Source organism: Schistocerca piceifrons, chromosome 4, assembly GCF_021461385.2.
Source record: "Schistocerca piceifrons isolate TAMUIC-IGC-003096 chromosome 4, iqSchPice1.1, whole genome shotgun sequence".
NCBI lineage: Eukaryota > Metazoa > Arthropoda > Insecta > Orthoptera > Acrididae > Schistocerca > Schistocerca piceifrons.
In genome coordinates, this window is record NC_060141.1 from 134,150,403 (window position 1) to 134,173,203 (window position 22,801).

The window sequence follows — 22,801 nt, forward strand, 5'->3', positions numbered from 1 at the left end:
TCACTTTCCCGCGATAGTGGCGGCCGTCCCTCGCCGTGAAGATCCAACACCGTTCCGTTGCTCTCCATCTTGTTCATTTTTTTTTTGTATGCAACATTTCGACTTTATATTCTGGTCACCAAACTGTTAAACAAACATTCGCTGACATGTCTTAACGGAACCAATATTCGAATATTGTTTCACAGCGACACACGCCATATGATGACGTGCAGCGCAGTATTGCCCTGTCAAACGTCTCAAATTGCTCGGTGCAATTTCAGCGGAATTGCTATACATGTTTGTGGGGCCTCTCTCGAGTGGGACACCCTGTACTTAATTTGCTCATATCGCGTTCTGCCACTTCGATGGATGGATGCTTTGATATTCATTTGGAATTACTCCATTGTGTCGACGGATATAACCCAGTCATGGTTGAAATGTTATTCAGTTCACTTATTGTTGAGAATGATTCAGAGAAAGCTCCGTGAAATTTCTCTCAAACTGAGAGCGTCTGTTAATATTCAGAGCAGCCCTAGGTTGCAGTATGTGTAGCAAACATGCTCTCCAGGACTGTAGATGGCTGCATAGCGGAGGATGCGCACAGCAAACTCGAGGATCGTTTATGTCGGACACATATTGCGTTAGTATCAGTCGAGTCTGGGCCTGAGAAAGTAATCTTAACGTTTGCCAGGTTGCAAAGTACTTGGTTGAAAATAAATGTGATCTTCGGACTGAATGAGTTACGGTACACTTCAATGTTTCTCACAAGGGAACCTCCCCATCGCACTCCCCTCAGATTTATTTATAAGTTGGCACAGTGGATAGGCCTTGAAAAACTGAACACAAATCAATCGAGAAAACAGGAAGAAGTTGTATGGAACTATGAAAAAATAAGCAAAATATACAAACTGAGTTGTCTATGCGCAAGATAGGCAACATCTAGGATAATCTGAGTTCACGAGCGCCGTGGTCCCGTGGTTAGCGTGAGCAGCTGTGGAATGAAAGGTCAACGGTTCAAGTCTGCCCTCGAGTTAAAATTTTAATTTCTTATTTTCGCAAAGTTATGATCTGTTCGTTCGTTCATCGAAATCTCTGTTCACTGTAATAAGTTTAGTGTCTGTGTTTTGCGACCGCACCGCAAAACCGTGCGATTAGTAGACGAAAGGACGTGCGTCTCCAATGGGAACCGAAAACATTTGATCGCAAGGTCATAGGTCAACCGATTCCTCCACAGGAAAACACGTCTGATATATTCTATACGACACTGGTGAAGGCATGTGCGTCACATGACAGGAATATGTTGTCGACCCACCTAACTTGTACACTTCGCAAATGGGTAAAAAGATTCTTCTACCTTGCCCGATTTAGGTTTTCTTGTTGATGTGATAATCATTTCCAAAAAAGTGATGAAAACATAAGAGTTTGTCACATAAACTGAAAGTAAAATATTAAACTTTTCACTGGAGGCAGGACTTGAACCAAGGACCTCTCGTTCCGCAGCTGCTCACGCTAACCACGGGACCACTGCACTCCTGAGATCGCGCTATCCTTCATGTTGCCTGTCTTGAGTATGGACTACTCAAATAGTATATTTTACTTATTTTTTCATAGTCCCACACACCTTCTTCCTGTTTTCTCGATTGATCTGTGTTCAGTTTTTCAAGGCCTATCCACTGTGCCAACTTATAACTAAATCTGAGGGGGGTGCGGTGGGGAGGTTCCCTTGTCAAAATGTCACATATTCCCCAACCACATTAGTGTGGGGTAGTAATAGTCAGGGCACTTGTTAGACGCCCAAAATCCGCAAAAAATGCTGACCTTAACACCTTATATTCTTTCAGTACATGTGTTAGACTTTTATCGACTTTCACTCCAGCCACAGTCAGCAAGAAGTATCCTGTTCAGATACTGCCAAGCAGCAAATTGATGTTTTTACTGTTGACCCACCGTCATTTGAACAGGTACAGGTACCATTTTCCGTGTATTTAGGACCACCTTATGCTGCAGGGTTCGCTGAAGTGATGACTCTTCATTTGGATGGAAAGCTGTTACATTACATTGTGATGCTCACCTTAGGTATCAAATGGTTCAAATGGCTCTGAGCACTATGGGACTTAACATCTGAGGTCATCAGTCCCCTAGAACTTAGAACTACTTAAACCTAACTAACCTAATGACATCACACACATCCATGCCCGAGACAGGATTCGACCGTAGCAGTCGCGCGGTTCCAGACTGAAGCGCCTAGAACCGCTCGGCCACTCCGGCCGGCTCACCTTAGATATCAATGGTGTGTGTAGCTCAGTAGTTCCCACGAAACTTTTGTGATGCAATTACTCCGCTCACGATAAACTATCAAAACAGACATACAATTCAGCCTTGACCGTTTCGGAAATACCGCCTCCTTCGGACTGATACCTGATAATCATCCCTACTTACTGAAACTCTGATCGACCATTTCATTTACCCATGATAGTGACGTGGGGATCTATTCAGGCGTGGGGTTGCGAGGTGCCAGGTGACCGATATTAGCCGGACATATCCGCCCCAGCTTGTTAAGATAATTAGACCTCTTAACGATGAAGTAGAGAATGTACAGCTAAGGCCCGTTCCGAGCTAAGGCATAAGCCATTAAGACATAATGCGAACGACGAAAGGGTGTTCTTTCATAAACGCAATTAACTGCAAACTGTTAGTCACAGGGATGATGTTGTTGTTGTTGTTTAATTTAAGGTTAACTTGTCAAGAGTGTCTTGAAATGGTTTCCAAAACAAAAAAATATTGATAAAGTGGGTTCAAATGAGAAGCACGTGCTTAACTACAGAGTTTTAATTCTTTATAAGTCTAATTAAAATAGCTAAATTTTGTAAATATCTTCCCCTTTTCCGTCCTAGAAGAACAGATAGCTGTTTATTTTGTTTAATGGAGAACTTTCTGTTTATTTTGACGTAAGATTGTCTTACGAAGAAGACTGAGCAATTAGCAAGCCTGAGAACTGACGCGTTATTTTGCTCCGGTATTTGAATGAAATGACAGAATTTGTAAAAATAAAGTTAGAAAATGAATTTTGTTTCCTTCTCACTAGATAATAGAGCAACGGGCTGTATCAAGAATGCAATGATTTCAAAACAAACTTCAGTTTTTACTATTTACGAGCAGTAGTAATTTAATACCACCATCAATTCTGTTGTGCCTGTATCTGCCAAATCTGAGAGCAGCAGATTCTCAGTTCGGAGACACAATGGACATCTCTCCCGGAAACTGTTCTTGCTAAAAAGACTGCAAGTCGCTGTTTAATGATCCGCAGATAATCTCGGTGACGCCGATTGCTTATAGCAGTATTGAATCAATGGCTGCACGCGAACTGCATTCGGCACATTGCGTCTCTTTATCATTATCAGTTGAGCTCACGGTTCAAGCTAGTTTTTCTGAAACAAATATTACAAAAATCATAAATCATGTACCACTTAATAATTGCAGGGAGTACATTCCCTTTCAAACGAAACATAACTATAACCAGTTTTTAACACATTAAATTATAAATCAAAGCAATTTTACTACAGAGACAGACAGACATACATACATAAAATGCGTCCTTGATGGAGAAGAGGGTACAGTTTGCTGAGAGGAGCTTTGCTGCTTGCTTTCGTTTTATTATAAACATTTGAAAATTCGTTCCAGCCATAGCCTGATTTCTGTGATATCGTTGATATGAATTCATAGTCATACATGTTTTATTACATCTTTCATAGACAACAAAAACATTTTCTTTAGAAAAGAGCTCACATTCACACAAGAAAATCGTTTTGAAATATCTGTAATCTTTTAAAAGAGATGACATTCTCAAAGTAATACTTCAGCACTCAATTGCTATCATTAATGTCAGATTATAATACTGTTTACTGATTGTTGTTTCTAGTTGAAGCACGTTTGAGGTTGATCTCGTAAACAAATGACTGTAGTTTATTATTAGTAAACGATTGAAATATCAGAATGAATCTATTTCTGTTGAAAATAAGTAGTCCGGATTTTTGTGCTAATGTTGGACTAAATATGACGCTGAGTCCGGCTTTTCTGTTTTTGGAGCTGGCAACCCTAATGCAGGCAGCATTTCAGTCGAACCGTCTTGAGCTGGCAGCTGCACACGCAACACGTAGGAATACGTCACGATGTGACACCTCATACGAACACTGCTTGAAGAACAGCTGAGGGCGGCGTCGGCGTTCGCAGCCTCCCTGGACCGGCACGGCGCGGCGGCCGGCAGCTCTTGCATAACGGCTGCAGTGGGTCACAGCTAGTGAAAGCGGCCCAGCGCTCGCACGTGGTCTCCAGCCGGCTTCGCGCCGCCGCCGAACATTGCCTTTCCTGTCGAGACAGGGCGCAGGACATAAATGGATCGCATTCAGCGCTTTATACACGATCCAGTCACGTTAATGCGACAATCGCGTATGTTGGGCGTCAATGTGCAAAAACCACTCATACTTGGCAGGTGGCAGCATTAGCAATGGTGGTGGGAGGGGGAGTTATTTGAACCGTCTCGCAGGGACGTGGATAACAGTGCAGTCGTTGTCGTTTAGATTAGATTAGATTAGATTAATACTAGTTCCACGGATCATGAATACGATATTTCGTAATGATGTGGAACGAGTCAAATTTTCCAATACATGACATAATTAGGTTAATTTGACAACATACTTAAACTAATATAACAACTTTATTTTTGTGTTTTTTGTTTTTCTTTATTTTTTATTTTTATTTTTTAAATTTTTTTCTAATTTTTTTTCTTAATTTATATCTAAAAATTCCTCTATGGAGTAGAAGGAGTTGTCATTCAGAAATTCTTTTAATTTCTTCTTAAATACTTGTTGGTTATCTGTCAGACTTTTGATACTATTTGGTAAGTGACCAAAGACTTTAGTGCCAGTATAATTCACCCCTTTCTGTGCCAAAGTTAGATTTAATCTTGAATAGTGAAGATCATCCTTTCTCCTAGTATTGTAGTTATGCACACTGCTATTACTTTTGAATTGGGTTTGGTTGTTAATAACAAATTTCATAAGAGAGTATATATACTGAGAAGCTACTGTGAATATCCCTAGATCCTTAAATAAATGTCTGCAGGATGATCTTGGGTGGACTCCAGCTATTATTCTGATTACACGCTTTTGTGCAATAAATACTTTATTCCTCAGTGATGAATTACCCCCAAATATGATGCCATATGAAAGCAATGAGTGAAAATAGGCGTAATAAGCTAATTTACTAAGATGTTTATCACCAAAATTTGCAATGACCCTTATTGCATAAGTAGCTGAACTCAAACGTTTCAGCAGATCATCAATGTGTTTCTTCCAATTTAATCTCTCATCAATGGACACACCTAAAAATTTGGAATATTCTACCTTAGCTATATGCTTCTGATTAAGGTCTATATTATTAATGGCGTCATACCATTCCCTGTACGGAACTGTATGTACTGTGTCTTATCAAAATTCAGTGAGAGTCCGTTTACAAGGAACCACTTAGTAATTTTCTGAAAGACAGTATTGACAATTTCATCAGTTAATTCTTGTTTGTCAGGTGTGATTACTATACTTGTATCATCAGCAAAGAGAACTAACTTTGCCTCTTCATGAATACAGAATGGCAAGTCATTAATATATAATAAGAACAACAAAGGACCCAAGACTGACCCTTGTGGAACCCCATTCTTGATAGTTCCCCAGTTTGAGGAATGTGCTGTTCTTTGCATGTTACGAGAACTACTTATTTCAACTTTCTGCACTCTTCCAGTTAGGTACGAATTAAACCATTTGTGCACTGTCCCACTCATGCCACAATACTTGAGCTTGTCTAGCAGAATTTCATGATTTACACAATCAAAAGCCTTTGAGAGATCACAAAAAATCCCAATGGGTGGTGTTCGGTTATTCAGATCATTCAAAATTTGACTGGTGAAAGCATATATGGCATTTTCTGTTGAAAAACCTTTCTGGAAACCAAACTGACATTTTGTTAGTACTTCATTTTTACAGATATGTGAAGCTACTCTTGAATACATTACTTTCTCAAACATTTTGGATAAAGCTGTTAGAAGGGAGATTGGACGGTAATTGTTGACATCAGATCTATCCCCCTTTTTATGCAAAGGTATAACAATAGCATATTTCAGTCTATCAGGGAAAATGCCCTGTTCCAGAGAGCTATTACACAGGTGGCTGAGAATCTTACTTATCTGTTGAGAACAAGCTTTTAGTATTTTGCTGGAAATGCCATCAATTCCATGTGAGTTTTTGCTTTTAAGCAAGTTTATTATTTTCCTAATTTCAGAGGGAGAAGTGGGTGAGATTTCAATTGTATCAAATTGCATAGGTATGGCCTCTTCCATTAACAGCCTAGCATCTTCTAATGAACACCTGGATCCTACTATATCCACAACATTTAGAAAATGATTATTAAAAATATTTTCAACTTCTGACTTTTTGTTCGTAAAGTTTTCATTCAATTTGATGGTAATACTGTCTTCCTCTTCTCTTGGTTGACCTGTTTCTCTTTTAATAATATTCCAAATTGTTTTAATTTTATCATCAGAGTTGCTGATTTCAGACATGATACATACACTCCTGGATTTTGTAATAACTTTTCTTAATATAACACAGTAGTTTTTATAATTTTTGATAGTTTCTGGGTCACTACTCATTCTTGCTGTCAGATACATTTCCCTTTTCCGGTTACAAGATATTTTTATACCCTTAGTAAGCCATGGTTTGTTACAAGGTTTCTTAAGAGTATATTTAACTATTTTCTTGGGGAAGCAGTTTTCAAATGCATTTACAAAAATGTCATGAAATAAATTATATTTTAAATTGGCATCAGGTTCACGGTACACCTCATCCCAGTCTAACTGCTGTAGGCTTTCCCTGAAATTTGCAATTGTTAAATCGTTGACTGAACGTACTACTTTGGAGGACTGTTTAGTATTGCTGAATGGAGCTATGTAATATATTGTAACTAGCTGAGCACCATGATCAGAAAGACCATTCTCAACAGGCTGAGCATTTATCTGGTTAAACTTATCTTGGTCTATAAAGAAGTTATCTATCAGTGAGCTGCTATCCTTTACCACCCGAGTAGGAAAATCAATAACGGGTGTCAAATTGAAAGAACCGAGTAATACTTAAAGGTCATTTTTCCTATTACCCTCTTTCAGAGAATCTACATTGAAGTCCCCACAAATAATAATTTGCTTCCCCCTGTCTGACAGATAGCACAACAAGGAGTCCAAATTTTTCAGAAATAGATGAAAATTTCCTGATGGGGACCTATATACAGTTACAATTATAAATGTGCCTGTATTTAATTTAAGCTCACAGGCACATGCTTCTATATGTTTCTCTAGACAAAACTTTTTTGTTTCTATACTTTTTGCACAATGATAACTTTTGACATATATGGCAACTCCACCTTTCTCCATATTTTCTCTCATTACATGTGCAGAGAGCTTATATCCACTTACATTTACCTTATCCATATCAGTAACAATGTGATGCTCAGACAGGCATAGTATATCTATTTCATTCTCAGCTTCTAAATCTTCTAAACAAACCAGAAGCTCATCTACTTTATTCTTTAAACTCCCAATATTTTGATGCAATATACTTACATTATTTTTAATTATACTTTTATGAGAACCTTTCCTTATTCTAACATTTGCAGTACTCTCCTGTCTGAGTTTCTCATTGTGCTTAGGCCTAGTTCCTATACCAGTGGTCACATGGTGTTCAGAGAGGCTGATTGTGTCAACTGGGTTGGGTGACTTTAATTCATCAATGCAATTACCTAGGACTGAGATACAACTTGGTGGAGATAAAATTTCTGGTGATTGGTGAAAATTTATAATTGATAGCTGTGATTGGTGATCAAATGTGCTAGAATTGTGCTGTTTAATTTCTTTCCTAAACTGAAGATTTGTTTCAATCCTGACCTCTCGTAGAACTTGACATCTTTCTGTCTTACCTATCCTAAAAAAGGTGCTGCTCCAACACCTGTAACCACGGGTATTTTACCATTCATGGCAGTGCCTCCCCCCCCTTAAATTTCCTGCTATTACCCCAGCCAGTTTCCCCTTCCCTTTCCTGTTGAGATGTAGGCCGTGCCTGGTATAGTCCCACCTACTGAGATAATCAACAGGAACCACACCAATATGAGCCCCCGCACCCGACCCAAGCAGCCATTCCAACTCCAAATTAACTCTCCCAACAGAAGAGTTCAAATGAGGCCGGTAATGGCGTCTCAGGACAGATACAAATTCAACATTGGTGTGTCTTGATGCCGACGCAATCTTTACCAGGTCACACTCTATACTGTACCCAGGATCTCTGTCGATGCTGTTCCCTGGCCCTCCCACAATAACCACGGTGTCTTCCCTGGTAAATCCTTTACAGAGTGAACCTAAATCCTCTGTCACCTGATCCAGACTAGCACTTGGTTTGAAAAAAATTGTGACCTGGTATTCTGGTCCTAATTCCTCCTGCAGAAGTTGGCCTACACCTCTGGCATGAGAACTGCCTAACAACAAAACTTTCTTCCTTTTCGATGACTTTCCTACATTCTTTTTCAATTTCCTATTGAAAGTTTGTTGTGTCCTGTCTACACCTACCTCTGCTTGAGGATCATCAGTTTCTAACTGAAGCAACAGGTCAAACTTATTTCTGACATTCACCACAAAACTGTCAGACTTAGTTCTAGGCCTGTTCCTTCTGCTACCTGTTGCCACTTCCCACCTCTCTTTGCCCTTCTCCCTCCTTAACCTGTCCAGATCTTCCCTAGCCTGATCTAGCTCAGCCTGAAGGGCAGCAATTTTCCCCTCCTGTTCCACTATCTTCCTATCTCTGCTGCAAATCCTACATAACCACTGATGAGCCTGATCCACTTTCCCAACACCCACGCCACTGCAGTCCCCCCCCCAGTGAAAAAAACTACTACATCCATCACACCAAACCCCGGAACTAACAATTCTACGGCAAGTCAGGCACTTCTCACTCATGGCAAAAATAATACTTTAGCTAGAATAAATCAATTAAATTACCGAAAATCAAAAAAGACGTTACAAGAATTTAGCCTATTCACAAATGTATATAAGCAAGTTTCTGATTTAAAATTCCGCTGTTTTTCTGAGATCTGTATTAAAACAATGAAGGTATACGCTATTTATTATATATTTCACTCGATGGAATGAAAAAAAAAGGACAATTAAACGAGATACTTTAACTTTGATTCTCCAAAAACGTTACGAGAATTAGGCCTATAAACAAATGTATATAGGCAAGTTTCTGATATAAAGTTACGCTGTTTTTCTGAAATCTGTATTAAAACAATGAAGTTATACGCTATTTACGGTAGTTTACTTATTTGTTACTGTGAAACAAGAAACAAACACGTTTACAAAATTTAAGCCTAAGCGCGACTTCGCGAAGTTACGATCGTTTCGTGTTTTCTGAAAAAATACACAAAGAAAAGTCAAACCTTTAATGGCAAGACTAAACGATACACTAATGCACGTATTTAATTTGTTGTCGGCGTTAAACTAAATTATATTCCTGTCTAAATCACTTAACTTTCTGGAAATGGTTTCTGGCGTCACTTACTCGGCGGCCATCTTGGCATCCATTGAATGGAAACTGAGCGATTTATCTGACGTCCAAAAGATAAGATGATCATTGGCTTTCGGGCCAAGGGTGTAAGCATTTCCACAACGTCTAAGTCCACCACGTGCCGCAGTGTTTAAAGTATACCACGCATGGCAAAATGGGGCCGTCCAAAACCAGCACCGAACCAACTGTGGCGACCACAGGCCATACAAGACAGGGCTGGACGAAGTCTGTGAAGATGTATGCAGGTGAATAGACGTGAAACTGTTGATCAACTGACAACCCTGATGCACCAAGGGGCTACCAACAGTGTGTTCTCAACAGCCGTTCAACAAATGTTGCTGTGTGTGGGTCTCTGCAGTAGGTGCCTGGTTCATCCATCCACACAGACTACTGGTCATTGGCGACTGAAAATGGCATTTGCACGGCAGTACCGAAACTGGACTGGCCTTTTCCAATGAATCACATTCTATGCTCCATTGGACAGATGGCAGTTGGCGTGTACGGCCCTTGCAATAATCGTCGGAAGGGTCCAGGCCAGAGGAGGGAGCGTTATGGTTTGGAGGAAAGTTTTTGTGGCGTTCCATGGGTGATCTCGTCATTCTGGAAGGCACAATAGATCATCTATCCTTGGGGATCATGTACACACCTGCACGCAGTTTGTTTTACCTCAGAACGATGGCATCTACCAGCAGAACAATGCCACATGTCACACAGCCCCAAGTGTATGTGTGTGGTTCAAAGAGCACCAGGATGAGTTTACTGTACTCCCCTGGCCACTAAACTCCCTGGATTTAAAAGCCAATCTATTGTGGGACCACCTCGCCTTCATGCCATGGATCCTCAACCAAGAAAGCTAGTGCAGCTGGCCACAGCACTGGAGTCGGCATGACTCCACACCCCTGCCGGTACCTTCCAGAACCTCACTGACACTCTTCTTGCACGTTGCAGTGGTCCGCATTGTAAAAGGTGGATCTTCAGGCTTTTCACAGGGGCTCACATTAATGTGACTGCACAGAATATATATGATGTATCATAAGTAAATGGCATCTGTCAAAAGTGGCAGTGACAGCAGTATGCATTTCACAAACATAGAGAATAATCAATCAGTGATCTACAATCATTACTTGCCAATGATAAACTCATCTTGAGGTTTCAATATAACTGTTTAAGGTGGGTCACTCACTACAACCTATTTTCACAATAACTATTTCTGAAAAATTAAAAGATGCATGCTGAGAGGGAGAAGATACAAGTCTAGCTCACATCTTAAAAAGATACTGCAATGTTAGGTGGATATTCGGGAAATATTTCTTACAGTGGTTTAGTATGAATGAGTAAATGGCTTCACATTTAAGTGAAGCTTATAGTTGTGGATGGTAACACAATTGCAAGTGTCAAGCTGGGCAGGTAAGTGCAGTCTTTTCACTAAAATTTGAAGGCACTGAAGTTTATTTCATTTCAAACAGGCCACTTACAAAATCATATATATATATATATATATATATATATATATATCACACACACACACACACACACACACACACACACACACACACACACACACACACACACACAACAGACATCACATTCATAGGAGCAAGGCCTGTCGATGTAGGTTCGTACTATTTGTACGGTTAAGCAACTGAAATCAGCAAATTAATAAAAATACATCCTGCTCAGCTCCCACGCATGTAACAGCTTCCATTTGAGGTTAACATGACAACACAAGCATGTTGATCATATTATGGAGAGAGAGAGAGAGAGAGAGAGAGAGAGAGAGAGAGAGAGAGACAGATATATATATTAGATTAATTTTTCGTTCCATAGATCTGCACTGAGGAGATCCTCATGGATGTGGAGCATGTCAATTTCTTTTAAGCTGAATTAACAATACTAATAGTATGAGTATATACATCATTTCTTTCTGTTAAAAAATTCATCAATGGAGTAGGAGTTGGCCACTAATCTTTCAGGCTCCTTTTAAAAAGATCTTTATTTGTAACATAAATTTTTTATGTTTGCTGGCAAATTATTGAAGATTAGTGTTCCTGAGTAGTGGACCCTGTTTTGAACTAAAGTAAGTGCTTTTAAGTCCTTGTGCAGATCATTTTTGTTCCTGGTGTTATATGTATGAACTGAGCTGTTTGTTGGAAAAAGGGATACCGGTATATTATTTAGGACAAATTTCATTAAGAAGTAAACAGTATACCCAGTTCTTTGAAGAGGTTTCTACAAGACGTCCGTGAATTTCCTCCACAAATAATACATATTACTTGCTTTTTGACTCTGAAAACTTGTTTGACTTGAAGAGTTACCCCAAAATATTATACCATATGACATTATGGAATGAAAGTAGGCAAAGTAAGCAAGCTTTTTCATTTTTATGTCGCCTAGGTCAGCTAACACTCGTACTGCAAATACAGATTTGTAGGTGTAAGTGTAAATAGCTTTCTTGATATCAGAACCCTTCAGAAATCCAAACTGTGTTCTTGATGATATGTTATTTGTGGTCAGATGGTTGAGAAACTGCCTGTACATTACTTTTTCTAAAATTTTTGAGAATGCTGGCAAAAGTGAAATTGGTCTGTAGTTCGATGGTATCTCTTTATTCCCTTTCTTGAATAGAGGCTTAACATCTGCATATTTTAGTCAGTCAGGAAATGTCGCAGTTATAATTGACTGGCTACACAAGTAACTTAGAATTGTACGAAACTCACAAGAACATGCCTTAATTAACTTTCTTGATATTTCATCACAACCACTAGAATGCTTTGTTTTTAAAGATTTTATTATGGAAATTATTTCTTTTGGTGAAGTGAGTGACATGTTCATGTACCTGAAGCTGTTTGTAAAGGCTAGTTTCAGATATTCAAGGGCATTATTTACTGATCCTGACAATCCCATTCTATCAGTAACTAGATTTGCCACACTATGCCCATCGGTTACTAATGTGTCATCTACCCTTAGTGCAATTTGCTCCTGTTCCTTTCTGGTTCTACCAGTCTCTTCTTTCACTGTATCCCATATTGTTTTTATTTTGTTCCATGACATTGCTATCTTCTTCTCGTAGTGCATTTGTTTAGATGTCTGAATTACCTTTTTTAAATATTTTACAGTATTCCTTGTATTTAGCTAAATCATCAGTATTGGAGCTATTCTTGGTCGACAGATACATTTTCCTTTTTTGTCTTACAGGTAATCTTTATTCCTTGTGTAATCCATGGTTTTATTATAGACTTCTGTTTAATTTGAGTAATTTTTAGAGGAAAACAGTTTTCAAACATGGCACTGACATTGTTCATGAATGTGTTATATTTTTCATTCATGTCATGAGCACTACAAACATCTTTCCAGTTCATATCTTTGAGCAGTTTTCTAAAACACACAATTTTTGTTTGATTGAATACCCCCCCCCCCCCCCCCCTCTGTACTCAGATTTAGCATTATTGATAATCTGCATAGAATTTACATCTAAAACAAGGAGCTGCATGTCATGATCTGATAGTCCATTTATTACAGGTTTTATGATATGATTTTGTTCCTTTGATTTGTCTGTAAAAATGTTATCAATCACTGTCCTTGAGGATTTAGTGATCCTAGTTGGAAAGTTGACAGTGTGAGTTAGATTGAAAGACAACATTACTAACTGCAGTAAATGTTTACTGGAAGATTGCATTAGAAAATCTGTATTAAAGTCACCAGCATTCAAAATTTCTTTGTTTCTTCCTGTTAAATAACCCAAAAGAGCTTCTAGATGATTTATGAATAGATTATAATTTCCTGCAGGTGCTCGGTAAATAGTTACTATTATATAGGATCTGTTACGGAACTCTACTACTGTTGCACATGTTTCTAGATGCTGCTCTAAACAGAATTTATTAATGTCAATGTTCTTGAATTTATGGCAGTTTTCAATAAATGTGGCAACTCCTCCTCCATCCATATCTACTCTGCAGAAGTAGGAAGCTAGCTTAAATCCTGAAATGTCTAACATATCTATACCAGTGTTCACTTGATGTTCAGAGAGGCAGATTATGTCAATTTGGTTAGATGAATTCATTTCATCTATACAAATGAGTACTTCATCAACTTTATTTCTGAGTCCCAGAATGATCTGGTGTAATAAAGATAACTGATACTGCATACTAATGGGATTATAACTGCTTTGGCGAAGATGAACTGGCAGTTTCTGATTACTTTCTATTAAACATTGTTTAAATGGAGGCTGTATGCTAAAATCTGAGTCCTGTTCATCTGTTTTCAGAGAGAGAGAGAGAGAGAGAGAGAGAGAGAGAGAGAGAGAGTGTGAGAGTTTATAAACTTATACCGTAGATCACACATTGTTATGGCAGTATTTACATGAAAATCCCATAACATAAAAAAATATTCATTGAATGATAAGATTATAAAACTACAATGATCTTGAGCATAAAGTTTGTACAGGAAGATAGATCTGAAAAACATCACTTGTTTTAGTAGCACTTACTTTTTGTTACATTGTTAAATCTTATGGTCTGTCTGTTGCAGATTTGCAGTGTGTGATATCAAGTCAAGTTCCTTACACACTACAGGCCTTCTGGGGAGTTTCTATCAGAGAGCTGCACCTTTTCCTATGGAGACCTTGGAGTGTACTGCAAAAGGAAGTTGAACAAGGAAACTTACTGCAGGGTTTCTATCAACAGAAGGGAGCAGTTGTACAGTATCCTTTCATTATTATATTTGTGTTCATTACTCTGTCAGTAAACAAGGTCTGAGAGAAAGTAAGCCTAATAGTATCTTAAAATGAAACAAAAACAGCAGCCAAGAAATTTTATATGAAGTAGTTTGTAACAATTATTATCTTTAACACTTCTGCCTTAGCCTATGGCATCAAGTGCTTTATAAAATTGTGTGGTAGAAGTTTATGAAATAATTTCCACTGCTTCAGTCACTCTTTACTAATATTTAATTAGCACGACACATCTTGGCAGCATGTTGCCATCGCAGGTGCGTTCCATTTACATGTACATTACATTTTTTCGAAGCGCAAATAAGTCTATTTGGTGTGTGTGCCAATGAGATTACGTGCTGAAACACAATAATTTTTGTTGGGAATTTAGTTGTCTGGCACACAGCACACGGTGACAACACATCACAGCATAACACTTTCACATGCGAATATAAACAGCTGTCTAAATGCATTGTGCTAGTTACTTAACAGTGAAAAGTCACTGAATCATTAGAAATTATTCCATGTAGTTGCAGTCCTCAAAACATTACATACAAAATGGATGAATTTAAGCTTAAATATGGTGGAAGCTTGGTTGTGTTTCAGTGAATGATGCACACTGTGCTGGGACAGAATAAACATTACACAATCATAAATCAAATAATCTCCCACAGTTTTCTGTGGTAAGTGAAATCCAATTAATATACTAAGAGGGGAGGAGTAATAATAATAATTGAATTTTCTTACATATACATATCTTGTTTGACAAATGCTGGACATCATCTGCTGTGCTTGAAGGCAGAAACTGACAACTCAAGCAATAAAGTAAAAACTATCTGGAAATTTGTAAAGAAGGAAACGGGGAAAAATGCAGTTTGTAGTGAAAATATCCAAATCAAAAGTGAGGGTAATCTTGTTAGCGATCCAAAAACAGTTGCAGACACATTCAACAACAATTTTTTAATAGTAACAGAAAAAATAGGCTTACAAGGGTCCATGAAGCAAGCCATCAATCTTTTGAAAGCTAAAGTACCTGGTTCAGTACAACACATGAAGGTAAAAACAGTCACTGTTCAAGAAATTGAAAGAGTTATTAACTCCCTGAAAAGTAAAAAGTCTGCTGGAATTGACAACATTTCTAACAAATTATTAAAATACTGCTCCAGCCATGTAAGTAAAGTCCTTTGCCACATTTTTGATCCATCACTTAAGCAAAGAATAGTTCCTGAGAGGCTTGGCAGGTGTAAAACCGCTGTATAAGAAGGGGGATAAGACGGATACTGCTAACTATAGGCCAATATCACTACTGACAGGCTTTTCAAAGGTTTTAGAGAAACTAATGCATACCCGGATAGTTAAGCATCTCAGTGAACACAATACCTTCAGCAAAAGTCAGTTTGGATTTCAGAAAGGTTTGTCAACAGAAGATGCAATATTTGCATTTACTGGCAAACTCTTGCACTCTATCAACAAAAAACTGAAAGTGATTGGCATATTTTGTGACCTAACAAAAGCATTTGACTGTAAATCACGAAATTCTTTTACAAGAAGCTGCACATCTCGGTATAAGTGGTGCAGCAAGGAAATGGCTTGACTCATATCTGTCAAACAGGAAACAAAAAGTTGTAGTAGATAGTTAAGATGGTGTCCCAGTATCTTCAGAATGGGATACCATCACATGTGGAGTGCCATAGGGCTCAGTTCTGGGCCCCCTACTTTTTATTATATTTATAAATGATCTCCCTCTCTCTATGGAATATTGTAGATTCACCATTTTCGTGGATGACACTACACTACTTATTGATAATTCAGTAGATAAACTTGAGGTAACTGCAAATATCGTTTTAAATGAAACGGTGAACTGGTTCAACATTAAGGGTCTTACTTTAAATTACTGTAAAACAAACTACATTCAGTTCCACAAAACATCCAAAGATGAGGAAATAGTATTAAAAATGGTTGAGCAGACAATAACCACAGTAGATTCCTCAAAATACCTAGGCTTGCATATTGACAGCGAACTGAACTGGTCAAACCACATCGTGGATCTACGCAAAAGACGAAGTTCAGCGACATATGCATTGCGCATTGTTTCTTCTAATAGAAATATGGAAACCATGAAGTCAGCGTATTACGGTTACTTTCATGCAATTATGGTATTTGGAATTATATTTTGGGGAAATCAGCCACTGGATAAAGAAGTGCTGTGTGTACAAAAAAGAGCCATAAGGATCATGTGTGGAGTCCATCCTAGAGCCACATGCAGGAATCTTTTTAAGAAGCTTGAAATACTTACATCCACTGTGTAATATATATTCTCGTTGATGTGCTTCATAAGGAAAGAAAAATCCATCTTTAAGCTGAATAGTGCATATCACAGTCACAATACTTGAAGGAAACATGATATCACTATGAACAGCCAAATCTAAGTATCGTGCAGAAAGGAGTCCATTTCAGTGTCTGTAAGATTTTTAATGCCCTCCCTTCAAGAATTAAGTGTTTGGTAAATGATGATCTCTTGTTTAAAAAAACCTTAAGGCAGTTCCTATTGCAAGGATCATTTTATACAATAGAAGAGTTCCTGAACTACATTGTTTAACATTTCTTGCATTGTAAATTACAAATTTATGCCCAAATTTTTATTTGTAATACCGAATATTTTTATTGTAAATATATATTTTGCAAAATTTATTTCTCTGTAACACTCATTATTTTGTAATCTTTATCTATCTCTAAAATGTATTTCTTGTAGTGGGACCTAAGTTGCCGTTTGCTGTTTTTGTTTTATGTATTACCATAAATTCTGGCCAAAAGCTTGTAAAGCTGACATGTTCCATATCCTGTGATAGTGTCACAACATGGATCACTGGAACAAGAGATAAATAAATAAATAAAGAGGAAGTAACTTTAAATACTATTGAACTGAACATTTGCTGCAATTTTAAATTGTTGCTGGTTGGCAGTCTTGAGTCACAGATGCATCACATTGTTGCAACTACGAATGCACTACAGTCTCCAAACATACAAAAACAGCAACAAGCACATTAATTGCCTGTAAATGCTGAGATATTAAATAAAAATCAACTATTTCTGTAATATATGTGCAAGCAGTGCCACCATTTCATTTTCAAATCCATAAACCAAAGTGACACGACTGACATTGCTGAACATAAAGATGGACACACAAAATGTAGTACACATGAAACTGTGGATTATGCAGACAACAATATTAATAGAAAATTAATAATAAATCATATATAGTAGTCAATTCTGATTGTATTAACATGAAATGCTTGAGCTAGTTTACAGTAACATTTAAGTCTGACAGTTATGTGTAAGGCAATCAAAAAATGCATCCATTCTTCCCCTACCACCCATGTAATATAACTCTCATTTACAAAACTAGAAGTCATGCTGAATAATTGTTGGGAACCCGTAAGTCCTCCAGTACCTGCCTGGATAAATCCTATCAAAGGAAGGCGAGGGTATACCACCTTCAGTAGTGCTATTGATTCTCCCCCCCCCCCCCCCCATCCTCATGGGCCCCCCACCCCATTTTTTCCCACACCAGCTTACCACTGCTGGAATAATAACACTGAAATCACTAAAAATAAAATCCTATTCTGTACATTACAAACATCTGCTGAGACTTAACTTATTCATTGTGCGATTTTTCACTCCACAATGTTGCAGAACATACAGTTATGTAACACTGTTGACTTTCATTCTTTGACTTCTGAAAATTTGTTAATCAGGAGAAACACACACACTAAAAGCAGTGATTCAAAATACTGAGTATGATTACTGAATTGTCAGTAACACTTAGGTACACAAGTAAATAAATTATAAAGAAAGGTACCATAATAACAATAAACCTTGGAAAAGATTTTAAAGTTTCCCTTCGGAGGGAGAGGGGCTGGGATGTTTGATATAGGAAGAATGAGGATTGGTAACAGGAGCTCTCATGCATCACCAAATTCCTATATCATGCCAATGACTTTATAAAATGAAAATTCCCCCCCCCCCCCCCCCCCCCACACACACACACACACTCTCCACTCTTCATAAAATAAAAATGGCAAATCAGGAGTGTCTAAAGGGAAGTGACCATATTTTTTCCCTTTAGGACTGTCAGTTGCTTGGGCCTCTTACGAATTTTTATATGCCACATCCCCTCCTTTTCATCAGCTTCTCTATCAGCATCTAAAAGAGAGAGAATGTATTCCATGCAAAAAATTCCATAGTTGAATTTTCTAAAATTTCTGGAAAGATATTTTACAAGCTTGGGTTTAGAGTACTGAACATTACCTACTTTTGTTTGCTAATTCTATTTATGTGGCAAAATGTCTTTACAATCATTCTGCTCAATGTCAGTGAGTATGCAATAAGACTTCCTTAACACAGTACTAGCAAGTCCAACCATGGAGATGAACTGTTTACACTGCACTTGCCTCAGCCAGAGCTTGACTTGGGTACTCCACCACGCCTGTGTTATCCTCTGGTGGTTTTCCTGATAAGGAAGGACAGTCACACAATGCATCCTGATGAGACGGTAAGATGCTGGTATAAAAATAAATGCAAGAAATGTCGGCAGTATATAACACTTGATGATTAATGAAGTATGTTGTGTTCAACATTTCAGGTGGCTTTAATCAATGTAATTCACATAAAGGATTCTGTTTGTACATTGCCAACAAGTATTCTTGCTCAGTATCTGAAGCAAGCAAATGGTCAACTCTCCTGTTTGAAGGTATGTTAGAATGTCTGCAATAGTGCGTAGAAAAAACACGCACGCACGCGCGCGCGCGCGCGCGCGCGCGCGCACACACACACACACACACACACTCTCTATCTGATAAATGACTATAGCCTCTGGCTGGCCTCGGCCTTGACAGTCCTATTGTTGTGCCTATCTGCAACTCAGCATCTCTGCTATATGGTGAGTAGCATAATTGTAAATATGGTTTCTCTCCTACGAGTTGTTAGGTGCATTTTCAATTTAATTTTTTGCAATATGTAAATGGAGTTTGCCAATGCAAATACTGCTCATAGAGCCTTTTATGCAATCCCAGTGTCAATGGGAAGTGTACGTGTTTCTTGTCAAAAAATGAAAATGACTTTTAAAGCAGAATTTTACATTCCCAAGCGATAGAGGTGTCCCAGATTAGTCTAATAAGATATTCACTTTATCAATATGCATTAACAGGAACAGTAAAACATGAAGAATAATCGGTACTCCAGCAGTGCTTCAGGATGGCAGCAGCAGTTTGTGCAGGTCAGGGAGTGTGGTGCCATCATCATTGGAGCACTAATTACTCTTCATGTTTTAATGTTCATGTTTATGTTAATTCATATTGATAAATCAAATATCACAAAAGACTAATTCGCAACCGCTCTATCAATTGGGCGCATAAAATTCTGCTTTAAAAATCATTTTGTTTAAAATGGGAAACAAACCAATGCTTTTTGTCAACTCTGGGTGTCGCATGAAAGATGTGATGAGCAGTATTTGTTTGAACTAGCTCCAGCTACACTTTGCAAAAATAAAGTTGCAAATATATCCAAAATACAGGAGAAACTGTGTAAATGCCAGTCTGAGGAGCGAGAGGGTGTCAGGTTAAGAGTCGTCAAGCACAAACATCTATCTTCTACCTGCTACTAAAGCTCCACAAACCCACGTTAACTAGCCTCCATATTGGATCATGATTGGTGATAATGCCTGCAAAGATATATCCTCTACCTTTGATGAACAGCATATTCAACCAATTTCTTGCAGCCTCTCTTCCTGCATCTAAAGACCTAATCACATCCTCCCCTGTCTTTCCACAGCTACTGTATTACAACTGAACAATTACTTGCTTGTCCCAGTACACTAACATCCAACAGACATATGAGGGGCGTTGGAAAAATCCGTGCAAAAATAAAAATTACTTCGTGTTTGGGGTAAACCATTTTTATTTTTCGACACAGTCTCCTTTTAGACTTCTACACTTCATCCAACGCTGTTCTAATTTGTTGATTCCTTCCAAATAATAGGAACTGACAAGTCTGCAAAATAGCTACTAGTTGCTGCAATCACCTCCTCGTTTGAATAAAATCTTCGTCACGCCAGCCATTTCTTTAAATTGTGGAACAAATAGTAGTCCAAGGGAGCCAAGTCTGGAGAATCAGGGGGATGTGAAACAAGTTGGAATCCTATTTCCATTAATTTTGCAACCACAACTGCTGAGGTGTGTGCTGGTGCATTGTCGTAATGGGAAAGGACTTTTTTGCGGTCCAATCACCGGCGTTTTTCTAGCAGCTTGGTTTTCAAATGGTCCAATAACAATGAATAATATGCACCTGTAATAGTTTTACCCTTTTCCAGATAGTCAAAGAGGATTATCCCTTGCAAATCCCAAAAGGCAGTTGCCATAACCTTTCTGGCCAAAGGAATGGTCTTCACCTTTTTCTACTTTGGTAACCCATTGTTTGGATTGTTCGTTGGTCTCAGGAATGTAGTAATGTATCCATGTTTCATCCACAGTGACGAAACAATGCTTAAAGGTCTACAGATTCTTCCTGAACAGCTGCAAACAATCCTTGCAATACTTCACACGAGTCCGTTTTTGGTAAAGTGTGAGCAATCGCCGAACCCATCTTGCAGATATCTTTCTCGTGTCCAAATGTTTATGCAAAATATTATGTACCCATTCATTCGAGATGCCCACAGCACTAGCAATCTCACACACCTTAACTCTTCTGTCATTCATCATCACATCATGGATTGTACCAATGATTTCTGGATTCATAACGTCCACAGGGCGTCCAGAACATTTACCACCATTTGTGCCCATATGGCCACTCCGAAAATTTTGAAACTACTTACAAACTGTTCTAATCGAAGGTGCAGTCACCATAATGTTTATCAAGCTTCTCTTTAGTCTCCTGAGGCGTTTTGCCTTTCATAAAGTAATGTTTGATCACCACACAAAATTCTTTTTCATCCAATTTTTGACAATCACTCGACTTCCTTGATTCACATGAACGCCAAACACAAAGAAATAGACCAATATGGCAGAAACTTGGTGAGCATTCTTTCCAAAGATGCTACTAACTAAACATGACCTCAATACGCGCCAGTGGTGCCGTCTCTTGGACTTTGCACGGACTTTCCAAACGCCCCTCGTATGGTCTTGGTTAAACCCACCACCTTGTACCTGACCGTGTTAGCAATCCACATTCTGATCGATAATTGTTTTGCTTTTACAGCTGTGAACAGTACATGCATGGTACCTTTCTACACCAACCTTTTTTTGGGTCACTTAGATGGAACCATGTCATTACAAGACCAAATAAAATTGAAAGTATATATTTGTTATTACAGACTAAATACATGGATTAATTCTGAAACTGTCCTATCAAACATCATGTATGGATCAGTGTGACAGTTTTGGGAACACCTTTTGGATTTGCAGATAATGGTGATACCTCTTGTCTCACAACTTTTCTTTTAAATGCTTTTACCTTGAGGTTTTTTGCTCCCTTTAACAAGTTTGGCTTAAGCACAGTAAAATTACTTGTCGACTCATTTTATGTTTAATGATATTCATAAACGATGCAAAAATGCTGTTCTTTAAATATCATGAATTTAAATATCTGTTACAGCAATTATATCTAGCAACTGGTAATCCTCTCACCTACGATGATGAACATCCTACACAGTCTCCTGCAGTAGTGTGTACAGAAGATGAAGTAGGATCAGTGTGGCAGTCTGCAGGGGAACAACTGTGTGTTGTATGCCAACATTTTCCCCTTTCAAGAGCTCTTCTACCTTGCCGCCATACCTGCATCTGTGCCAGCTGCTTTGGAAAACTTGATCGCTGCCCAATGTGTCGCAGTCCAATACGCAGCTACTTTTGCATACGAAGTGAAGAGTACATGCCTGTTGAGCCAGGAATCAAGCCATCTGCAAAGATGGCACAACCAATGCGCTGGCTTCATGATCTCAATGACCGCCTTACAGATTTCTTAGGATTTCAGCGGTGAAATCTGTGGAGTGAAAAAGATGTTACCATTTGAACTGAAACTGCGATTTGTGGTTATGCACTACAGTTGTAAAATAAAGGGCACAGTGTGCCTAAACTGTAAATACCATTACATAAAGGTTTCTGCTGTGTAGAAAGAGGAGGAGGGGGAAGGGGGGGGGGGAGGGGGAGAGAGAGAGAGAGAGAGAGAGAGAGAGAGAGAGAGAGAGAGAGAGAGAGAATGATTGAGTGAGTGAGTGAGAGAGAGAGTGTGTTTTATTTATGTAGAAAGAAGTATCCATCATGCAAAGTCAACTCCAGTTTTATCTGCACTTTGCTGCAAGACTTAACATCATTTGATAAACTGACCAAATTGTTGTATATTTCATGAAATTGTAGTTACATATTTAATTTCAGAGAGTGATTTCTCTGCTTATTACATCTGGGGAAATGTA

General features: G+C 38.4%; 1 protein-coding gene across 3 annotated transcripts in view; it reads left to right on the forward strand.

The window, feature by feature from the left end:
* Positions 1–22,511, forward strand: part of LOC124796357 (cell growth regulator with RING finger domain protein 1-like) — a 416,632-nt gene extending 394,121 nt beyond the window's left edge. For all 3 annotated transcript variants that reach the window (XM_047260510.1, XM_047260511.1, XM_047260512.1), the window contains 4 exons: positions 14,160–14,331; positions 18,751–18,892; positions 18,983–19,090; positions 21,988–22,511. In XM_047260510.1, the coding sequence (XP_047116466.1) occupies positions 14,160–14,331; positions 18,751–18,892; positions 18,983–19,090; positions 21,988–22,368 (803 nt within the window). In that variant the 3' untranslated portion in view covers positions 22,369–22,511. The remainder of the gene's footprint in view (positions 1–14,159; positions 14,332–18,750; positions 18,893–18,982; positions 19,091–21,987) is intronic.
* Positions 22,512–22,801: the final 290 nt, after the last annotated feature.